At 48.7% G+C, this 22,322-nt stretch overlaps 1 protein-coding gene across 2 annotated transcripts in view; it reads left to right on the forward strand.

Annotated features, from left to right (window-relative positions):
- Positions 1-22,322, forward strand: part of PAX5 (paired box 5) — a 113,956-nt gene that overhangs the window by 84,050 nt on the left and 7,584 nt on the right. For both annotated transcript variants that reach the window (XM_031557412.1, XM_010726272.3), the window contains exons 8-9: positions 1,567-1,668; positions 18,837-18,923. In XM_031557412.1, coding sequence (XP_031413272.1) covers positions 1,567-1,668; positions 18,837-18,923 — 189 coding nt within the window. The remainder of the gene's footprint in view (positions 1-1,566; positions 1,669-18,836; positions 18,924-22,322) is intronic.

Raw genomic sequence — 22,322 nt, forward strand, 5'->3', positions numbered from 1 at the left:
GGCAAAAATCATACACGGATGAGAAGAGCTTGCTTGGGACCTGGGAATCATGGATTCGCAGAGTTTTAGAATGGTTTGGGTTGGAAGGGACCTTAAAGAACGAGTTCCAACCCCCATACTGTGGGCTGTCGAACAGCGTGGTTGAATTTTGCCTTTGTGGAAGGGCTGGGTGAGTGAGTGAACGAATCCCTGGCATGTGACGGGTTGGAATCCACATTGCAGATAGACTTCAGGGTACTCCCCAGTGGCATGAAGGAGCCCAGTGAGGAGGCAGACCCCAGAGTGCAGCACGCTGCTCTGAATATTCATCCTCAGAGAAAATGTGGATGGAGTTAGTTTCATGGCCTTCAGGACTCTCTCCCTTGCTGAGAGGATCAGAAGCAGTTAGTTATCTGCAGAATGTAACCAAGTGTTCGTCAGCTAATCAGTGACCTGGTTTAGGCCAAGCATACAGAGTCCATTATGCTGCTCTTTTCCTTCAATCTCACTTTCAATTTGAGGGGGGAAAAAAAAAGAAAAGCTGGTGATGTCTCCAGCCAACAGTGTAGCAGTGGCTGCTGGTGGGTCTTGAACGTCTCCAGAGAAGGAGACTCCACAACCTCTATGGGCAGCCTCTGAAACTGGAGCAAGTGCAGCCTGAATGACCTCATTCATGCTTTAGGCTCAGTAGCATCCAGGTGACATTTGAGTCAGGGGCCAGGGGACAAACTCCTGCTGCAGGTGGCACACAGAACAGGGTCTCTTTTTCCTCCCCTGCCTGGAGATGATCTGCACTGTGGGAGATGCTGTCTCAGCAGGGTGCGGCCATTGCTTCCTCCATGCCCTTGGTGACATATCCAAGGGCTGTGTGCAGCTTTGCCCGGAGCTGGGTTTGAAGCGAGGGCACCTCAGCACTGTGGATGAGGGTATGGTGAGATGGGGGACAGCCCACAGCCTGCTTTCTGCAGCGTTATCTGTGTGGGAGACCTGTGCAAACCCTAATGAAAGGTTTCCCTGGCATCAGTGAGGAGCGCTGCCATCAGGCTGTGAATATGACTGCTCTTCTGCTGGAACGACAGCCGCGTTTTGGAAATTACTTCATGTCTCAGTGTGTGTGTGTGTGTGTGTTTGTGTTTCCCTAAACGACTTTAACGGAAGATGGAAATAATGCCCTTATCACATTTAGATCTCTGCTATCCGTCAGCTCATACGGTGTAATTTGCTGGAGAGTTTCCTGGGGAAGTGCTGTTAAAATCAGCATTATTTTACAAACTTTGACTTTACAAAGCTGAATTTTGGAGAAACTTGGGAATAAAAGGAGAGCAGCTGGAGTTCAAAGCAGGGCTTTTTCTCCCCGCAGGGATCTGCTCTTCCCCTTTCAAACCCTCACTTTGCCACAGCATGATGGCAGCTCATAGAGTAAGCAGAACCGTTTCTCCTCTCTCCAACCAAACTAGCAGCTCCTTGCTGACACTTGCGGAGCCGTTGTGACAAACAGGTGGCTGTCTTTGCAGCAGTCAGGAAGGTGCAGAAGCATGTCTGCCAGAGGTGATGCTCACGTGATGATTTGTTGGTTTGATTCCTCAGGTCGCGAGCTGGCAAGCACAACCCTCCCAGGATACCCTCCGCATGTCCCCCCTGCTGGACAGGGCAGCTATTCTGCCCCTGCGCTGACAGGAATGGTGCCTGGTGAGTCTGCAAAATGAAGGGGGGTGGAAAGGATGCACTGCAGAGGACAGCGTGGTGTCAGTGGGAGCTGAGAGTGGGTTCTGAGTCTGGCAGAGCTTGGCTTGTGTCTCTGTCACACAGTGCAGCGCTCACTTGGTACTGGCTGAGCATGTGCAAGCAGCTCTGTGCAGGATGGTGATATTTGGGTGCTGGCAGCAAGCAGCTGGTGAATGCCTGGTGCTTGGGAGTCTGCATGGGCTTGCTCCTGTCTGAATACAGGGAACCCAGTGCTGCTGGAAATCACTGTCCTCATTTCAGCCTGAAGGAAACAATATCCCCAGGCTCTGCTGTCTTTCATCTGGACATGACAGACATTGCTGTCTACAAGGAAAGTAGTATTCCAAGCCCTAAACTTACATGTTAAAATTCACGAATCTGGGCCCTAATCATAGAATCACAGAACGGCCTGGGTTGCAAAGGCCCACAGTGCTCATCTGGTTCCAACCCCCTGCTATGTGCAGGTCACCAACCAGCAGCCCAGGCTGCCCAGAGCCACATCCAGCCTGGCCTTGAATGCCTGCAGGGATGGGGCATCCACAGCCTCCTTGGGCAAACCTGTTCCAGTGCCTCACCACCCTCTGAGTGAAAAACTTCCTCCTAATATCCAACCCAAACCTCCCCTCTCTCAATATCGTATGGTTTGAAAATGAATGGTTACTTGGAGATTCTCTTCCTTCCCCTACTTGTTGCTTTCTAAGCCTTTAAGGTCCTCTGACATAGTCACTTTGGAGTCAGCAAGGTCAGACAGTTATTGAAGAAAACCTCCCAGAGTGGAATTTCATATATAGTCACATGGCTGCAGGAGGTGGTGATTTGGAAAACAACACTCTCAGTAAGCAAGCAGCAGTCAATGGCAGTTCTTTACAGTCCTGGCTATTTTGGGATTAGTATTTTTTGTCCCAAACTGATTATAATCTGTAAAACGTGTTCCAGCAGATCATTGAAAAATTAAGAAAAAGAAACAGCCATTTTATTTGTGCTGGTTATGGAAGCTAGATCAGAGGTTAAGTTGAAATAATTTTTACCCATCAAAGATAATTTTTGGGAAGTTCTTCATTTCTTGTAAAGATAAGATGTGAAGATCCGAATGCAGGTCTGAAAGGTTTGACTCCTTGCTGCATGCTATTTCTCAAGGACACACAAAGTTACTGGTAAGCTTTTCCATCCTCATTGAGGCTGTTCGTACTTCAGAGGCTTTGCCAGCTGCTTAGATCAGCTGAAGGTCTGCACTTCCATTAACTTTTTAACACGACTGTTACACTTTGAGCATTTGGAGCACCAGGATCAGTTAATCACATGTGTATCAGGCAGGCCATGGAGATGTATGGGCAAATGAGGGTGCTGTGCATGAACCTGCTGTTAGATACACAGCTTAGAGATGTAGCACAGCGAGTGGGAAGCAGGGGCCAGCGATGTCAGATGTCCCATCCTGCCAGTCCCCGCAGCTCTTGCTCAGGCTCTCCTATGCTGGCTCTTCACCAGAGCCCTGAGCCCCTGCTTTTCTTGAGGTTCTTTCTGCCACTGAGGGTAAACGTGGGGACAAGGAGGGCATGGGGGAGATCGGCCTTATCTGGCATCTGCAGCAGTCAACTTACCTGTGGGAAGTTTCAGACAGCTTATGTGCACCTGAAAGTGGTGATTTGGAGGCTTTTAGGAACCTTGTGGGAATCTGCTGCCTTCTTTTGGACCGCCTTATACCCAAAATGCAGCTCTGAGTCTCTGTCACCTCCCAGTGGCTTTACTCTTCCTTTTCTTTTTGGTGGATCCTGGGGAATGGATGTGTCCGCGGTTGCCAGGTGTTTGGGCACACCTGCTGGAGCAGGACACAGAACTGTGAGAGCGATGGCCATGGCAGAGCTCAGCACAAGGAAATCCAGAGGGGGTTCAGTGATGTACAGTCATCTGAGCCAGTTTTCCGGGGTAATAGATTTTATTTTTAACTACACATAGGCCTCTGTGACCCGTTACATTGAATAACTGCACTGTTCCTCTCACTGGTTCCTTTAATAACAACCTTCTGCTCCAGCTAGTGTGAAGGTCAGCTGCAATTTCTTCAGGTTTGCTTTCTCATTTAAGTGAGAATTTGCTAACTAGCATCCCAAACGTCTTCCCAATTCTTCTTTGCCTCTTGTGATTTGCAAGGCCAGTCTCAGAGCCTGGCTGGGGAGAACATCACGGGCCGAGGGCTGACCCAAAGGCAGCTGTCAGATCAGGGCTGGGGCCATAGAACATCCGTGGTTGTTCTGAAATAGACACGTTGCTATGACCAAGCCTGTGTGCATCTGTTTTACCTTTTCACAGGGATTCACTTTGTGACCTGCTGCTTCCTTGTCATAGTTTTGGGAGCACCTGCTAGAAATATGCTTCCTCGATCAGCTTTCTAATTGTAAGCCACGAATTTCTGCTCATAATTAAGAATTTGTGAGAGCGAAGTAGTTAGAGGTGTGGGAGCCACAGATCCATGGTGAGATGTAAAGGGTTCTGTTCTGCCTCGGGCAGACATTGCTTGTGCTGCAGTGAGTTCACTGGCCCCTCACTGCACTGCTGGTGCTTGCCTCATGTCTGTGGTGTCCGTCTCACACGGTGTGTGTGAAATGTGAGGGAAGTGTCTGAGCCCCTTGGTGTTTTCACCAGGCACACATGGATTCAGCTCCTTCTTCTCTTCTTACTGTTCTTCCCACCTCCCTGCTCTCCATCTGAACAAGAAAGGCTCCCCACCATCAGCCTGTCCTGACTCTCCATCAGCAGGACCCTCCCACAGGAGCATCTCTCCTCTTCACCTGCTGCATGGCCACTGCAGGCCCTGCTGCGTGCTGTGGCGTGGAGCTGCTGGTGGACAGCTGGATTGGAAGATAACTGGTGGGATGCTTGAGCTTGGAGAGCAGTGGATGGTGCCAAGCTCTGCCTGCGTGCTGGATACAAGCACAGCACTGTGACATGCATCCAAGGGTCCATCCTATGTAATACCTTTATCCATGCATAGGAGGCACAAGGGAAGGCAGCACACGTTGATTGAAACAGATGAAGATAGGATACATGGGAAGGCTTCAAACTTCCACCTGTCTGGAGGTCTTCAGATGCCTGGAGAAGCTGTTCTGTCTCTGTCTTTGTGGGTTTTCCAGCCCTGAACACCCTGGTCTGGCTCTTTGCTTACCGAGTTGTGTGCAGGGCCAGGGGACCTGCTGCAGTCTTGTGCAGCAGAATTACCCTGGTCACTATGTGACACTGTGTTTTGGTTACAGCTCTGCTGAAAACACACCACAGAATCAGGAACTGCTGAGCTTCTTTCTGACGTAATGATCAGAGCTGTACCAGGAGGTGGCTGTCTGAGAACCAGTGGTGCTATCAGTCAGTCCACACAGACACACAGGAGTGAGAGCTTTGCTCTGGATCAGAGCTGCTGTTAAACAACAGAGGTGTGAATCACCTTCAGGATCTGATGGAGCCTTCTGGCAGCTGCCTTGTCACAGGACAGAGACTGATGGCTCCATGAGGACCTGCAGAAATTGCCCTCCACCCTTCTCCCACCCTTGACCGTTGTGCCCTCCTGCAGCCTGCTGCTCTGTGCTCAGCAGCTCAAGCTTGCCCATGTTAATAGCTCTTCTGGCCCTGGTTTCAGAGGTGCTCAGATAACAGCCCCGTTACCCTCCGTGTCTTCTCCACTCTTTCCTTTCTCCTTGTCTTTGGGAGAAGCCCTCTCCCGTGCCCTGCCTTTCCCAGGGCTGTCATTCACACCGTCCTCCAGGGGCCTTAAGCACGGGCTGACAGGAAAGGGTACAGCATCCAGAATAGCGATGCTGAAAATACAGTCATTAATGGGACTCCTGAAACCCAGATGTCCTTTCTGAGCACCGGTAATTTGTTTTTAATGAAAAACCATGCAGTGACCCTGAACAAATGAATTTCCTTTATATGAAGTCCATGTGCAATTACCCAACTAAAGGGACCTGAAAACACTGACATTCAAAACTGGTCTTTGAAAAGTATAAAAATAGCAATAGTGCCACTTACAATTTTTCATCAAAAAAAAAAAAAAAAAAAAGAAGGCGCATCCTGATGAGCAAAGCAGAAATGAGAGAAAATGGGAGAAAAAAAACAATGCATGGTTTTTAGAAGAATTTTTCCTTGCCATTAGTGGGTATTAATGCAGACAGGACAGACTGTGTATCTTTTCTCTGCTTGGTCTATTTCTCCCATCCAGTCCTGGATGGGAAAATACCCTCAACCTGCTTGGTACACAGTGATCTTTTACAAGGAACAGGAGCACAAGTGCTGTGTTGAGGCTGGGATCAAAAGGCAGGAATGAGTGAGCAGCTCCTGCACTGAGCCTTCAGGGATAGGCTTCCCTACAGACTGAAACCTTTTGGTCATTGCTAACATTGTGTATCTGTGTTATTTGTCCTGACTCTGCCCATGCCAAACTCTTGCGATGGTGTGAAGCAGTAAATGTGACAGGAAGGGAGCTGGGAGGTAACACACTGACAAACAGGGTCTGACAAAGAAGTCACTGTGTGTGGTTTGGTAGAGGCCATCAGTGTCAGAGCCAGAGCAGTGTCCTGATGGACTGCACAAGGCTGAACTGGCTGCTTACTGGAACAGTGGAGCTGCTGCCACCAGTAAAACAGAAAGGAAAATCAAGCTGTTTTTTTCTGAAAAGATCTCCCAAGAAAACAAGGAATGAACCTTGGCACTCCTCTAGTGAGGTGGAAAGCAGCAAGTTGTCTCCTTACAGCTTGGTGATGATTTCTGAATCTGTTTGCCATCTGCTCCGCTTGCTTCATACACTGAGATCTCAACAAAGATTTTTGTCCCTGTACTGATTATGATCACTGACTCTGTGCCAGTATCCTGGCTTTGCACAGCTCTGGTGTAGGCTGGATCACACTGTGCTCATTGTCATCATCCCCCTATGCCCTGCTGCGCCCTCTGTGGCACTCATCTGGTTGGGGCTCCTGGGGTCAGGGTGCTCAGCGATGCTCCGGTGTTGCTCTGGTGGACTTCAGACAAACGTGTGCATTACGGGATGCTCGTTTTGTAAACTCATCTGTGGGGATGCTCTCAAGGCAGAGAGCCTGACCAGGGAAAGGAGGTGCTATGGGAAATCATGGCAGTGCTCTTGTCGGCAGGTAGAAGGCGTGATGCTGGGGCAAGTGCTTGATGTAGCAACCTTGTAGGCAATCCAAAGCTGCCAGCAGGGGAGTCTGAGTACACTCACGTAGTGCAAATGCAGCCATGATGCAGAATGCCCCTGAAACACTTTTATGACCCTGGAAGAACACAACAACTTGTCACAGCATCTGCCTTTAAAGCCAGAGGACTGCTGCTAAGAAATAGGAAGTACTGATGTTTGGGATGTTGGAGGGTGTGTTTTCTATTTAAGTGAGCTTACTGCCTTCTCCCAGGTTTAGGTCTGCTTCACACGGATGTCCTCCCACTGTTCTGTGGTCAGAGAACAAATTCTACATAAGTTTCATCACATATGATGAAGCAAGTGATGCAGCATCACAGAGATCTCAGTGCAGAAACAGACTGAAAATCAACTGACAAATGATTAGTACGTATTATTATTAATAACGAAGTAGTTAAGAAAATGATATAAGCTTATCTACTGCTCACACACATTTTGAGTAAGGGGCTGCCAGGACCAGAGGAGCGTAGAGGAACATTCTGTTGTTCATCTTTCAGATGTGCATCTTCTGCACTTGGACAGAGCACATATCAAATTTCATTTCACTCAACTGATGTAGAAACCATGCTGACAAGGGCAAGAAGGTGAAGGGTTAAGAAGGAAAAGCCAACAGCCTCTGGATCTTCTCTTCCCAAACAGGTTTCCTTCCTACAGCCCAGATCCTGAGCAAGGCCCACGAGCCTCCGTGCCCTTGGCTTTTAGGGCACTGCTGATAACAGCAGCTGGGGATGCTGTCCCAGGGATCTGCACGGCGAATCCAGCTCGGTCTGCTTCCCTTTGCTCCAGCTGTAATTCCTGCCTCCTCCCTTTGAAGTGAAACAGTATGCATAACTAAACATAAGTAAGCAAAGCAAAGTGTGTATAAACAAAAGGTTCCGTATTTAGGAGTGAGGAGGAGGAGAAAAAAACATATTGTATTGCTCCACTCTTTGGAAATTTCTATGAATTTGTAATAACAAAATTACCATAATTTGCTCGTTAACGCCGCTAGATCAGTCAAGCATTGTTCCAAACACGCAGAGCCTGCTTCTGGCTCCGGGTCTGCCAGCGAGCTAAGCACGGTGAAAATTAGCATGCAAATAGCTCTAATTCGGCGGCGAGCTGTCAGACCCGCGTTCGGTGCCTCGTTCCGTCTGAAATCCCTGACAGCAGCGGCTCAGACAGACCCCCACCCCCCCTTCAGGAAGACCCAACACGGAGCACCGAGGGGCTCCTCCTGAGTGACAGCCCGGCCGGCTCCGCTCTGCCGGCCGCGGGGCTGCGGGCGGTCCGTGCCCCATCCGTACCCCGCCTGGGGGCGGCCGGGGAAGGGGCGAAGGGGCTGCAGCTCCAGGGCTTCGAGCAGGAGGAGGAGCCGCGGTCAGCGCCCATGCTGTGCCCAGGGCAGGAGAAAGGCGTTTTCAGTGCCTGCGGGCGGGGATGGCTGTGCTTCCAGCCCCGAGAGCCGCTGTAGTGCTGCACGAGGAGCTGCGGCTGCCCGGGATAAGCCTTGCAGTAAAGCTGCAGCTTTTATCTCTTGCCTCAGTGCAGCTGAGCTCGTGCACCCGTAAGGAGATGTTGCCAGCAGCCTAAAAATACAGGCTGCTTCCTGATGGTGTTTCATTCAGTGCTATGGGTTTGACTCTCTGCCCATCTTCTGGCAGCGGCGCTGGCTGTGGAAGCAATGACAAGTTTAGAAAGCCCTGCTGTTTGTTTGTTTTTAATGTCACTAGGAGTTTTCCTATCTTGTTTCCTATCCTACACTTGAGCACTTCCTGTGCTGTGCTCCTCCAGGCCCCTCCTGTTGGCTTTTTTGTGTGTGTCAGTGCTGATTATCTGTTGACGGAAACAAATCACAACTACAAAAAAGCTGAATGTAATTTGGAGGCCATGAGGCTTGGGATTTTGGAAAGCTGTGTTTTGGATTAGCAAAGCAAGGCACTGAAAATCCAGGGAAGGTTCTTTTGTCCCAAATGCAGTCATTGCTTCCTAGGCGTGCAGGAAGGGCCGCCAGCTGAGCACACACGGCATCCTGTGCTTACAGGGCTGAGCTCTGCTTGTGGTGGAGTTCCTCAGACCTGAGCATCAGAGATGCGAGAGTATGAAAAACACTGTGTCGTTCCTGAGCTTTCACCTTTTTGAGGCCATAAATACACTGCAGTTACCAACAGCAAATTGTCTGCTCCACAAACAACAGGCTGTGTCTGCCAAACTGTGCTGGGAGCGATAGGAGCAATAACATGGGTGGTGATAGTGGAGGAGCAGACCAAGTCAGTAGTATCAAACAGGAGGTTTTCTGACACGCTATGGTTGAGCGTGAGAGAGTGCTCAGATCTCAGAAGGAAGCAGAGAAGAAAACATTTAATGGCCCATTGCACCCACGAGCGGAAGGAGCATGGCATGGCTGCTGCATACCTGCACCATGCTGGCTGCACTCCACTGTGCACCAAGCCAGCTGTGTGCTGCTGAAAGCAGCAGTCAAACAGCACCATGCAGGGAACAAGAGTCTAAACTCTGGTCACATCCAAGCTCTGCAATTGGTCTGTGCTCTGCAGAATGCAGTTTCTTTTCAACTTGGAGCGCCAGACCCTGTCTGGCATGTCCACGTCTTAGCATCCCATGGAGGTGGTATGCTTTGCGTGCTTTTTCCCAAGCCCAGGTTTCTGTTTATGCTAAAAGATGTACCTGACTGGGGCCAACTTGAGAATTCAGACACTCATGCAGCTTCACAGTCTTAGAAAACACTTGCCAAGTCAATCTGCAGTGAATGAGCTGTTTTTTGTTTCCAGTCTGTCTGTGTTGTCAATGGAATGCAACTGAAGGCTGGAGACAAGGATCCGTCCCTGAGCTCCCAGTTATCTTCTCTTTACAGCTGCAGCAATTCTTCTGCAGAATGTTCTATGATTCTATGATTCTATGAATGTTAATTCTGACCTCAGCATTTTTACCACTTGCTGGATTTGTTTTCGTGGACTGTAAGCTCAGTTTTTCATGATGTTTGCTGGTAAGGAGTTTAGTGGCAGTTAGGACTGTCTGAACATAGAACATTTGTCTGGCAGCAAACTCACGTAGTCACAAATTGATATTTAGACCAAACACTGAAATACTTTGAGAATTAAGTGTTCTCTTTCCAGAAGTTTCTGGACACCCTGAAACCTCAGGAAAACAAGTCAAATGCCAAGACATTACAGTAGATAACAATGCAATATGATTGATGTGATATCAGAGTGAAAAGAAACTAAGGAATGAAGTAATGGAAAGAAAAACAAATCAGGTGAAAAATTTTAAGCAAGATCTTAGTCAAAATGAAAGAGGGAGCTGTAAAGACACCCCATATCCACGTCAGCTCTTTTGTCTGAGGATGTCTTTTAAAATAGAGACAGTCGAAGTGTATGAAGTAGTATTTGTGTTGGAAATATGCACCTGTTCCAGGCAGGTGTAAGTATATGCACAGAGGGATGTAGGTGAGGAAAGCTAGATGAAGCATCTCATGCATGTCCTGCTCACAAGGACACGTTCAGCTCTTGCTGTGCCAGGAGAAGAGAAAGAACCAAAATAGGGAAGTAAGGCATCCCCAGAAAGAAAACATTCACCAATTTCTAGAACAAGATGTGGCACTGGATGCTGATTGCATGTTGTCTGCCAGCTGTGGCTGCAGTAAATTGTGGATCAGTCTCTACACTGACTGGAAAAAAAGTTGTGAAATTTAAATGCATTCCCCCTCATTGTTACTAAAACTGATCCCATTTGGCTCTGCTTCACAGTAAATCCACTCAGTCCTTGGAGTTTCAGGCATTAGCAGCAAAGGTTACTTTGCACCACAGCAGCTTTCCTGTAGAAAAGTAACTCCCTGGAATATGTAGATGTTTTTCTGCAGAATAAAGATGTGTATGTGGACTCATGGCAAGATCAGCAATGTACAGGTAGGCGAAGGGCTGCTTGCTGTGTCAACAACTGGTCTCTGTGCCAGGGTAAAGATGCTGCCATGTCTTCTCTTCCTCACATGAGCCTTCTTTGTAGCAGAGATTCTACAGAGGGCTCTTTAGTGTTCAATCCTTTGCACTTACTGAAGTAGAGAAACATAATGCCAGCACTCAAGAAGAAGCATCTTCCCATAGAATTTTACCCTGGGCAGTCAGAATGTGCCACAGGTTGCTGTCGGGGCACAGGCCATGATGTCCTTGAGCATCAGCTTGCCTGAGAACGCTGCTTGGGAGGTAATGAGGTTCCCATCAGCACTCACTTCCTAATGTGTTCTGATGCTTAGCACAGTTTGCTATTCAACCTGTTCCTGGTCAGACCAAGCAGGCTGCAGGTTTCACCCTGACATGGCTTTGGTTACCAAATATTGGCTCCTAACTCCTCAGCTGGGAGTGTTCATCCCTGCGGAGGTTTAGAATAAGATGGAAGGGTTTTCCTTGCTTTGAAGGGGCTGCTGCCTTGGCAGAAAGGGAAGGACACAGCTGTGACCTGGTGTTGTCTGAGGTGCTGGCCTGGCCCCAGCTGAACATTGGTTTGCTCTGCATACTCTGAAACTGAGCTCAGGAGAACAGCAGTGGGATGTCTCACGTGGGAGCTACAAGATGTGGTTTAGTAGCTTGTGATAGTAAATAGTAATGGGAGGACGGCTGGACTAGGTGATCTTTAGGTCCTTTCCAACCTTGTGATTCTATGATTCTATGTCTCAGAGCGTATTGGTGTGGAAGACTGCTCTGTGAGCAGTGCACCTTCCTACCCTTGTTCACATCTGTATTTTCACATTAATAAAGACTGCTTCCATGTCAACAGCAAAGTACCTCTATCAAGCTACCAAAATTCTTAATTTCCAGGTGTTAGAACTCCAATTTCCACGTTATGGATATGTTGTTATGGCTTGTAATCTTATAACCACTTATGCAATTAGTTAAATTACTTGTGTAATTCCTGGAAGTAACAACATATTATGCTATTACAAGGGCTGAATTTATAAAAGAAAGGCAAAGACCGGAATGAAGAGTGGAGTGGAATATATTCACCTGATCCCAACATAACATTTCAATTACACAGTTTGGAAAATTTATTAGAATCATAGAATCGTTAGCTTGGAAAAATCCTCCAGGATCATCATGTCCAACCATCAACAGCACTGCCAACTCTTCAACTAAGTCACGTCCTTAAGCACCTTATCTACATGTCTTTTAAATACCTTCCCTGGGCAGCCTATTCCAATGCTTCCTAACCCTTCTTCAGAGAAGAAGTTTTTCCAAATATCAAGCCTCAGATTCCCCTGGCACAACTTGAGGCCATTTCCTCTTGTCCTCTTGCTTGTTGCCTGGGAGAAGAGACTGCCCCCACCTTGCTACAAGCTCCTTTCAGGGATTTGGAGAGAATGATAAGGTCTCCCCTGAGCCTCTTTTTCTCTGGGCTGTATAACCCCAAATCTCTCAGCCACTCCTCATAAAACTTGTGCTCCAGACTCTCCACCAGCTTCATTGCCCTTCTTTGGCCATACTCTGTCACCTAAGCATCTTACAGACAGGCTGCAGTCTGCCCTCTGTCAGTCCAAGGCAGCAGTTTTGCTAGCTTCTCTCTTTACTATTCCAAGAATCACAAACTCTATTAATAGTTGATTGCTATGCCTAGGATGACCTCCAACTTTTACATCACCTGCAAGTCCTTTGCTGTTTGCAAGCAAAAGATCCAGTGGGGTATCTTCCCTTGTTGGCTCACAAGGTATACAAGACAGGCAGCACTCAGAAGAACTTGATTTTCAGCTCTGAATCCTAAGCAGAGGTGTGAAGAGCCCACACATCATTAGCATGGCTTGCTTTGCTTTATTCTTGTGCTCACCCACAGTGCCAAAATGTTGAGTTTCTGGTGTCTGGTTAGGAAGAGCAGACAGCTCTGTAGATGTCAACCACGGGAGGGGAAGGGCAACTTTCTTGTCATCAGTAATTGCAACTCTGTGTTCTGTGCAAATGAGTTGGGCTGTTGTCCACTTTGTACTGGGAGATAATTCTCTCCTAATGCAGTTCCAGTATGGTTGCTCTGTGGCACCACCTACCTTTGTTGTATTAAAGTTAAATACCTTTGTGTACAAAAGTTTAAAGTGCATATCTAATACCTATGTGCTTGCAGTAATTACAGGTGTAAATCTTTTTGTCATCCTGCAAAGACTGGGTGAGGTATTTCATAAATATGTCAGAGGCAGCATTAAAATTTTATGGCAGGCAGCACGGGTCGAGAATCGTACAATGACTTCACAGCAAGGTACGTCCACCTTAACCCACAACTCATTACTCACTGGTGGGGTTGCTGTGCCTCGTAGCTTCCTGGAAATGAGTAGTCTTACAAAAATCTGCATGTTTGATTTTTTAAATATGACAGCCTGCATCTTCAACTGGGTGCTACTTAATGTGAAGATTTAAGAAAGAGAAAATACAGTGCAGTCTGTATGAAAATAAAATTACATATAGCTCTCATTAGAAGTTAATTGGCAGTCTTGGTGGGACTAGGAAGTTCAAGTGATATTATCTGAATATGACTGTGTGCCTTCTGGCTGCAACTACAACACACTGCTTTCTGACAGAGGTGCAAAAACACAGCCAGAGCACGCCAGGATGCTGAAAATGTGTGAAGGTTTGGGCAACGGTCGCCCAAATGTTAATCAGTAAATGCATGACAGATGTAGGCAGAATACTTTTGCTGAGTGGAAGGATTCATATGTGACGGTAAGCAGTCTGTTGATCCATTGGATGCTTACAGTGGATTTACACGTGGTGTATTAAGCCCCTGTGGGTGGTTTTCATTAACGTAAGATGTGACCAAGAAAAGCCAAAATGCATAAAGAGTGTGCATAAATCTGTGTACAACTGCTGATCTCTCTTCTAGTGTGCATCTGTCTGTATGCACGTTGTATTTCTGTGCACGACTTCTGCTGCTGCTCAGCAGCTCCAGGGGCTCTGTCTTGCCTAGAACTGGCTGCACTTTTAGTCATGGCTTTGTTATGCTGTTTTCAAACAAATCAAACAGTGATGCTGTTATGTGTAAAGAGAGATTTCCTTGAAAACCGTTTGCAAATGCTGTTCTTTTCCTGAGATCTGTTACTTTCTGTTTCATCCTCACCATATAAAAAAGGAAGAAATAATTGCACAGGAAGCATTTCTCTTTTTCTGTTTATTAATGTTTTATTTACCTTTTTCCTGTGTGTAAGGGATGAATTGCTTGACTCAGTGACAGACAATGCGGGGTCCAGATGCTGCCAGCAGCTTCTAGTTCGGATGTTGAGGTCTCAGGTGTTCTGAAAAATACCTTCCTTTTTTCCAAAACAGTTCATTGACAGTATTTTCCAAAATGGAACTTTTTGGTTCCTTTTGGAAAAGTTTCATTTTCATTAAGGCTCCCTCCTCTTCCAACTGCCCTCTCCCTGTCTCTCTGCCCGTGTTTGGGATGCAGGGGTGCAGGATGCCCAAATCCTTTTATCAGAAGGCTGGTCAAAGCTATTAGAGAAGCCTTCTGCCCATTCCTTCTAGATACTGGGATTGCTGCCTCCTTAGTGTTCCTGAAACTGCAGCAAGAGGAGAAATGTGGTGCACCAGGCAGATGTTGTGAGGTACCTCAAAGAGGTGGCGCGAATTTCTTGTCTCATCAGGCAAGCCAAAGAGCTGCCTTCGCAGTCATCACCGACCCTTCCTTACCCATGTGCTGCCACACTGCTGCCCTCACTTTCCTTGCAAAAGTGGGACAGTGGAATTCAGCTGGTAGATGGGGAAATGCTGCCCTCAGGTCTGCAGCCCACCAAGGAGGAGATGGAGCTCACATTGTGACTGCCATGCTCTGCTGTGTTCTCACTCTGTGCCTGTGCAAGATGGCACAACAGGGGATGAGCAGCTGTTTCATGCTGCAGTCAGCAGAGACATCGTGGTGGGGCTGGCTCTATTGGGTCTACCTGTGCCGAGACGAGGAATGGGCTGGCTTGCTGTCATACATGAACAAGGCTTCCAATATGCACCACAAGCCAAAATAGACACATGGTGCTTACACAGAAGCTGTTCTTTTCCCTCAGAGGTCTCTTTCTCTGCAGCACAGTTATTGCTGTTGCATGTTGGGCCATTAACTCTTACAGGAATGTTTTCTAACAATCCAGTCTCAGGAAAACTTTCCAAGCCTGCTCTTCAGTGACTGCTTTATTGATTCTGTTTGCTTGTCCTGGGACTTTGGACTGGTTGTTAGTTCCACTAACAATAAACTGGATAGGAAATGGCATACTTTCGGCGTACATAGTGCATTTTCCCTCTTGGTTTCTTTTTTGTTTTGTTTTGGTAGGGTTGTGCTTTCGTACCTTTCTCCTTCTTTTGTGCCTTTTTAGTGTCACTATCCACTTTGGATGAGAGCAAGTAGACCAATGGCCAGTCACTGGCAGAGCAGGAGGCAGAGCTGTCAGTGCCCTCGGTTCTGTGGAACACTCATGGACAAAGACAGGAGTGCAGGAGAGCTATCAGCTCCTTGCTGGTCAGCCTCTGGCAGTTGTGCTACCCCAGTGGATAGGACAGCACAAGCCAGATCTCCTTTGTGCTGCGTGGTGACAGTGGAGTCAGCAGCCCAGAAATCTGTGGAACCTTTGTCCTGGGAGAATCATAGCCATTGAGGTTGGAAAGGACAAAACGTAGCTGGATATGGCTTGTTTCAAAGCTCTGCTTTGAGCATGAATTTGGAGCAAGTAACCTCTAAAGGTCCCTTCCATGTATGTTCCTCTATGGTTACACAGCATCCCTTCAAAAAACAACAAAAAAGGATGTTGAACATGAAACTTATTTCCTGTTTTACCTACCAAGACTGGTAGGTCTCTACTGGTTAAGACTGACTGCAGATCTTCCCTTAGACTTGGATGATGTTTAAGGAAGAATGTGGTACCCACTGCAGTGATGTCCTCACACACATCTTGCTTCCTTTGGACAGCCAATGTTTGCACTCCTGCTGTTCTGCCCCGTCCTTTTCCCTTTCAGAGAGGAATGGTTTGCAGCACCCCGGTGCTCCACGGAGCTCCTGAGAGCAGAATGGCACTGCTAGCTGGTTTTGGGATGAGTGATGGATCCTGTGAAGTGGACTGAACCCAGCACCCTGTGTGCAGAGGGGCATGCAGTCTTCTCAACCCATTTGCAGGGACAGTTCTCTCAAGTCATGGCATCTTTTTCTCCACATACTGCTTCCTGTGATTTTTGAATTCAGAGTTCTCATTTCCTCTGCACATTACTTTGGAAACGCAGTGGGACTTTACCTGAAAGCAAACAGGCTGGTAAAAATGAGCTGGCAGTCCCTAGAGGAGACATAGTGGGCAAGTGAGCTTACCTACACCACCACCACCAAGCTGCATGGCTCAGCCCCATGGCTGCACTACCACTGCTGGGCTGCACAGCTCAGTCCCACAGCTTGCCCAGAGGCGCTGTGCTGCTATTCTGGGATGGAGCACCTCTCCCAGGGACCGTTGCTGCAGTATTGCTCTGAATTGTTCACTCCTCCCAAACCTTCCACCCAAACCTCCATCTCTAAGTGTAGCAGCAGTGAGCATCCTGGTGGCATGCTGTCAGATCTGCACTGAGAGGAGGTATGCACTGTTCAGCACGAAGGGCCCCCAGTCCCATCTCCACAGTGCAGGCAGGCATGTGTGGGTGTGGGTGTGTGATCCCCTGGATGAATGATTCCATGATTCTTTGTGGTTTTGTCTTTTTTTTTTTAATTACTATTAGTAGTCGTTTGGGTACATAGAGCTTGGGCTGGTTGGCAGTGCAGTTGGAAAGCAATGCTGATGGGTCTGGAACACCTGGTGGAACCTATGAGGCATTCATGCAGCATTCATTCATCCAGTTTAGCTCACCTACAGCCACGGCAATTGCCTGCCTGTACACTGTGATGATGATAGCAGGGCCTGAGCATTTCTCTCCCATCTCTCCTTTCCCTCAACCACTCACTTGTTTCTCTCCCTCATTTGCTATTCCCTCTCTGCCCCCTAACCCCCCTCTACCCTCAGTCTCTTTTTGCAGGGCTGATGGATATGCAGAGTATGTTAAGAAGCACACGGTACTGTCACCAAGCTGATGGTGCTCAGTGACTCCTCCAGCTCCTGGCTGGTGTGTGCTGCAGGAGCCTGACACCCTGACCACTGAGGCATAAAAAACAGAGAATTGGAAGCCTCAGCCTGACAGGCACCAGCACATCCCCAGAGAGGGTCCTTATGTGTGTGCGAGAAGGGAAGGGGGTAGCAGAGGTTCTGAGGGGCGGAGAGCGAGGCAGGAGAGAATGGAACAATGAGATGTCAGCCTGCTTCCATCTGCAGCACGGCTGCGTGTTCGGAGGCGTTGCTGCCTCCGAAGCAGCACGCGTGGTGTAGGGTGGGAGGAAGTGCTGTGACCCATTGGAACGCCTGGGGCACACGGCGCCGTGCTGGCAGGGATGTGCAGTTCTGTCTCTGGTGGGTGCAGGTCATGCAGGGTGCAGGTCCGGATGTGAGTGTCACGGGGAGCCTTGGCTGTTTGCAGAGGAGCAAACAGGGGGAGCGGGCAGGGGAGCGGGCACGCTCTTCTCCACCTCTGCTTCTTGTGCAGGGCTGCGCAGCAGGGAGCAGGCACTGTCCTCTCCACCTCGCTCCTCTGCCTGTACACCGCACGGCCTCCAGCAAGCACAGATGCTGCTTCGTGCCAGCAGCAGCCAAATGGTGCTCTCCCAGCAGCGCACGGCTCAGGAGGTTTGTGATACCTGAACGATCACCGCAGCATTACCGCCTCTCTCCTGGGGTCAGCAAATGAGCCTCTTGGCAGACCTGTCCTGAGTGAGAGGCTGCTCTCTGGGCTGGGATGAGGCGATGGCTCCAGGTCAGCTGGGTGGCTGTGCCAGGGGGTGGCAGGTGGTGCTGTGGGGTGCTGGCCCAGCAGAGCTGCAGCTGGAGACGTGTGTTGTAGGTCTGCCCCTTGGCTGAGGCAGGAGAGTTCCCCAGTATGAGATGTGAGCCATTCTGTCTCCGAGGACTTGAACACATGAAGGCTGCAGCCAGCATCTTCTCTCTTCAGCCTGCCAGCCTTCTCTGCCACCTTGCTGTAGGAAAATTGTTCTTTCTTCATCGGCACTGTTTAGTGTGTATATGTTTGTGAACCTGAGATGTGAGAAGGAGAAAGAGATGTGGAAGAAAGATAGGAGAACAGAGAAGCTGTCATTCATGGGAGATGTTCTAATGAAACGACAGTGACGTTTCCGTTTGCATAGCAGTGGAACCAGGTACCCTACCCAAGGTCAGAGCTGTGCTGTGCATGGAGCTGCCCTGAAGAGATTGCAGCTCAGGTATGAAACAGGAGATGATATCTGAAGAGAAAAAAAAGATGGAGAAAGCAGCTTGTGAGGAGACAAATAGCAACAACTCTTTGAGTCTTCACTCTGCCTTTGTCTGGAGGGTTTCAGAAACTCCTGAAACTGATGCAGGCATCCCTCTTCCTTTGTTAAAGTGATCGATGGAAGTATGGGTGCAGGGCCATGTTCTGCTGGAGAGCCTAGAACGGTGTTCACTACCTAGAAGATCGGCTGTTTTATCTTCTGCTAACAGGGAGACTGGCTGAGCAGGTCTGTCCCAGCATTTCTTGCCCTCAGTGTTGCAGGGATGTGGAGGCGATGGCCAGGCCTTTTAGGTCGGTCTCGGATTCCTCCTCTTAACTCTCGCAAGCCATCTTGTTCCTGCAGCACAAGCTGCACAAGGAAATCCCACTAACTCAGCAGGTGTGAGCTGGATTGCAGAAGGACACACAGAAGATGACTGTACTCATTTAATAATTGGTGGTCCAGACGGCCCTTCCACAGACAGGGTGGTCGGCAGTGCGTTTGCGAAAGCTTTCACTGGAATACTACAGATGCTGAACTTGTGTGTTTTTCCCACACAAGTGACTGTAGTCTTAGATCAAATGACCTTTATTTTGTCTTTCTCTGTTTCCCTTTAATTTAGGGAGTGAGTTTTCTGGGAGCCCGTACAGCCACCCACAGTACTCAACTTACAACGACTCCTGGAGGTTTCCCAATCCTGGACTTCTGGGTAAGTTGCTGCCCCCACTTTGGGGCCGTGCTCCTAGCTGTACTCATTTATACTCCAGTGGCAATTATCAATCACCAGGATAAGCAGGATGCGTGTCCTGGAGCTGCCTTGTGTCCCAGTGCTCTTCGCTGATGAGTGGCTGCAGATCTCCATTGGGTACAGCAAATCCCCTAGTTCTCTTCACCAGCAGGAAGCCCGCTGCTAAACGCCCTTGTCTTCCCATTCCTGCCTCATAAAATCACTTGGCAGGCACAAGGCATTGCTGGAAGACAGACTGCCCATTTCTTGAAGTGGAGGAATCCTGTTCCTACACGACTGGTGTCATTTTATTGGGAGTGCCTTCTTCAGGGAGATGCTGTGTCGTGTCGTTGAATGTTAGCCCCACTACCCTGAGTGGTGTTGTCTCCTTGCTGGTTCCAGCCATTTGCATTTCTCCCAGACCTCACATTACATTTGCTCTTCAGCTGTGGGTTTGCAGTGCCTGTTGTGCTCGTGCAGTCTCTTAGATGTCTGCATGGGCTCTCACAAACAGTAGGGAGCAGGAGCCCCACGGCTCACGCAGGATCATGGCCCTCATGTGAGGCATGAACACAATCCATTTTACACCACTGTCAAAAGATGGCCCACTTTGACCTTGTACACATGTAGAATGCAGTAATTAGAATTTTTCCCTGCATAATTTGCATGGATGAGGTAAGTAAAATACCAATTAATTGTCATCTTTCAACAGAGGAATAGCGTGCCTTGGAGATTTCCAGATTTATGGATGACAGGGCTGTTGTATGTGACCTCCAGCAGAGAAATAATTTTGAATTTTTGTCTTTTTTTTTCCCTCCCCATCCACTTTCTTTGTTTTAAGTAATTGAGTCCCCATGTAATTGAGCCACCCAGGCTGTATTCATCATGGTTCTTGTCCTTAAACAAATCCTTCGGGAGCAATAGACAGCCTCTGCCTCTCATGCCATGGTGCTGGTAAGCTACTGCTATTTTCTGTGCCACATTTAAGGGTTTGTTAGTGCTTCCATCATAAATCAGAGAACAGATCTTCAGCTAATATCGATGGGCATAGCTGTACAAAGCCAGAGGAGCCCTGGTGCTTAAACCTGCAGTTGCCATGGCCGCAGCCAGGACTGCCTGCAAGAGTTTGGTTGGGCTTTGTGGAAGAAGATGCTTTAACCAGTCTGAAGAGTGCACACAGTGATTTCTTAATGGCTGTTTTTGTACCTCCTTTGGAATCAAATGAGATATTTTAAACTCCTGCTGCTGAAGGGAAGACAAAGCAAGCTCTGAAGCGCCCGAAGACAGGCCTCAGAAGACAGGCTTTGCATGTTTCTTTCATTTCCCCTGCAAGTCTGTGAAGAAACCGGTGGGATATTTGGGATATTCAGAATAAATGCAAACCCAACCCGAGGTCCATCCTCCTGCATAACAAGAGTGGCTTTTGGCAAGGCTGGGTTGCAAACTCGTGCCTGCAGACTTCCACTGGTGCAGGAAAGGACTTGCTTTGGTGTCCTTGTTTCATTTTTGGATGATAATTTCTGGGGGCAACTTCTTTCTCTTTGACTCTGTGGGCAGAACACAGTTTGAGTACAGCTGGGACAAATGCATTCTGCCCACAGCAGAGGGAGTGGACTGTAAGGCTCAGCACCTGTGAGAGCTGGTGCCACACAGAATGGAGCGTCCCTTCCATCAGTTTAGATCGGTGCCCCAGCAACATTCCCTCCTCACCTCTTGCCTGCCTCCATCTGCTGGCTTTGGGGGCTTGGAGAGAGTCCCGGTACTGTGCCAGCAGTACTCAGTGAGAGACAAGGCATTGCTGGGGTCGTGCTGCTATGCTAGCTGTGAGCACAGAGCACAGCTTCGCAGGGGCAGCCTAGGGAAGGTGAGCTCCATCCTAGCCATGTGCATTGCATTGGAACAACCAGCAGGTCTCCTGAGCCTTGCAGGGAGCCCAGCCATACACAGCCCTGCCTGTATCCTTGTAGTATTGGGCACTCCACACATGGCCAGGTCTCAGTTGCTCACTGGTAACTCTGGACAAGGAGGAGCCTTGTTGCAGAGCCGTGTTGCAGACCTTGCTGCAGAGCCTCAGGTGCCTGCTCTACCCCTCCGTGCACAGCCAGGAGACTCATGAGATGTGCCTGGGCACCTGCACTGGAGAGGAGGTTAATGTAAGATTTATCCACGCTGCTTCCATACTTCTCAGTATACGTGAGTACATTTAGTAATTCTCTCTGGAGAGCAAGCTCTGGCAGTGTCAACATCAAAGCAGAAACCTTGACAAAATTAATCTGTAGTAGTACACAGACTGACACAGTTTGTTTTACTAGGTCCCCTCCCTTCACCAAGACGAAATTGTAATACTCCAAGCGCTCAGCAGCGCCTATGTTTAATTAACTCCCTGTTCTGACCAGGAAGAATCGCTCCGCGGCAATCACACCAAGCTCAGATCTGTGAAAGAGAAATTTAGAAGAGAGATGCAATGATTTACAAGTGCAAGAAAGAGAATTTGGGCTGAAAAATGATTTTGGGGGAAGGAATAAGAATAGGAACAAAGAGAGCTGAGGACGGTGTGGCAATTTCAGTGCTTAGTCCCTGGTCTTTCTCCTGTGAGTTTGGAGTAGCACCAGTGAGAGGTAAGCCAGTTTTTCCACCCTAAGGCCATGCTTGGGAAAGGGTGGAGCAGAGCTGTGTGATTCCGCAAGGAAAGCGGCTGCATGCTGTCAGTGCTGCGCCTGCACTGTGCCTGCTGCTCCTTTTGCATCTGCAGCCCACTCACATCTGCTCCAGCCAGCCTGAGAGCTGATACCGATTGGGTGACTGTGCAGAAAGGCAGTCTGGAGTGCTGTGATCCACAACTCTCGCAGATGGGCAGAAACCAACTTCCAGTCCTCCAGGGTGGTAAAGAGAAGCAAGGGCAGAAGGAGAAATCACTTTACTGAGGCAGCTCCCTGGCCTCGTGCTCTTCTGTCTACCACCAGCATCACCTGCAGCCCTGTCCAGGGTATAGCCTGCACTTCCTGCATGTCACGACACAGCTCACTCTCTGCAGCAGCAGTGCAACCAGCCCTGGGATTCTGCAGCTGAGAGGGTTGGTATCGCAGCACTGGCTACTTCCTTGCGTCCATCTCAGAGCTGCAGCCAGGTGTCCACATGGATAACTCAGGAAACATTGTGAGGAGGTGGAGAAGAGGGCACCTCGTGTTCTCCGCGCTGTTCTGCTGATGACCTGAAGCTCCTATAATGTAGTGATGTGCACAGGAGCGTGTGCACAGACATGCTGGGAAGCAAGCGTGTGCCTGGGGCTCCGTCCATCACTGTCTGCAGGGCCTGGCAGGCACGCCAGCTCAGACCTTGCTCAACAAGCACACACTAAGAGTGGATAACAGAAAGGCAGTC

This window comes from Meleagris gallopavo, chromosome Z (assembly GCF_000146605.3).
Source record: "Meleagris gallopavo isolate NT-WF06-2002-E0010 breed Aviagen turkey brand Nicholas breeding stock chromosome Z, Turkey_5.1, whole genome shotgun sequence".
In the NCBI taxonomy this organism is placed as follows: domain Eukaryota; kingdom Metazoa; phylum Chordata; class Aves; order Galliformes; family Phasianidae; genus Meleagris; species Meleagris gallopavo.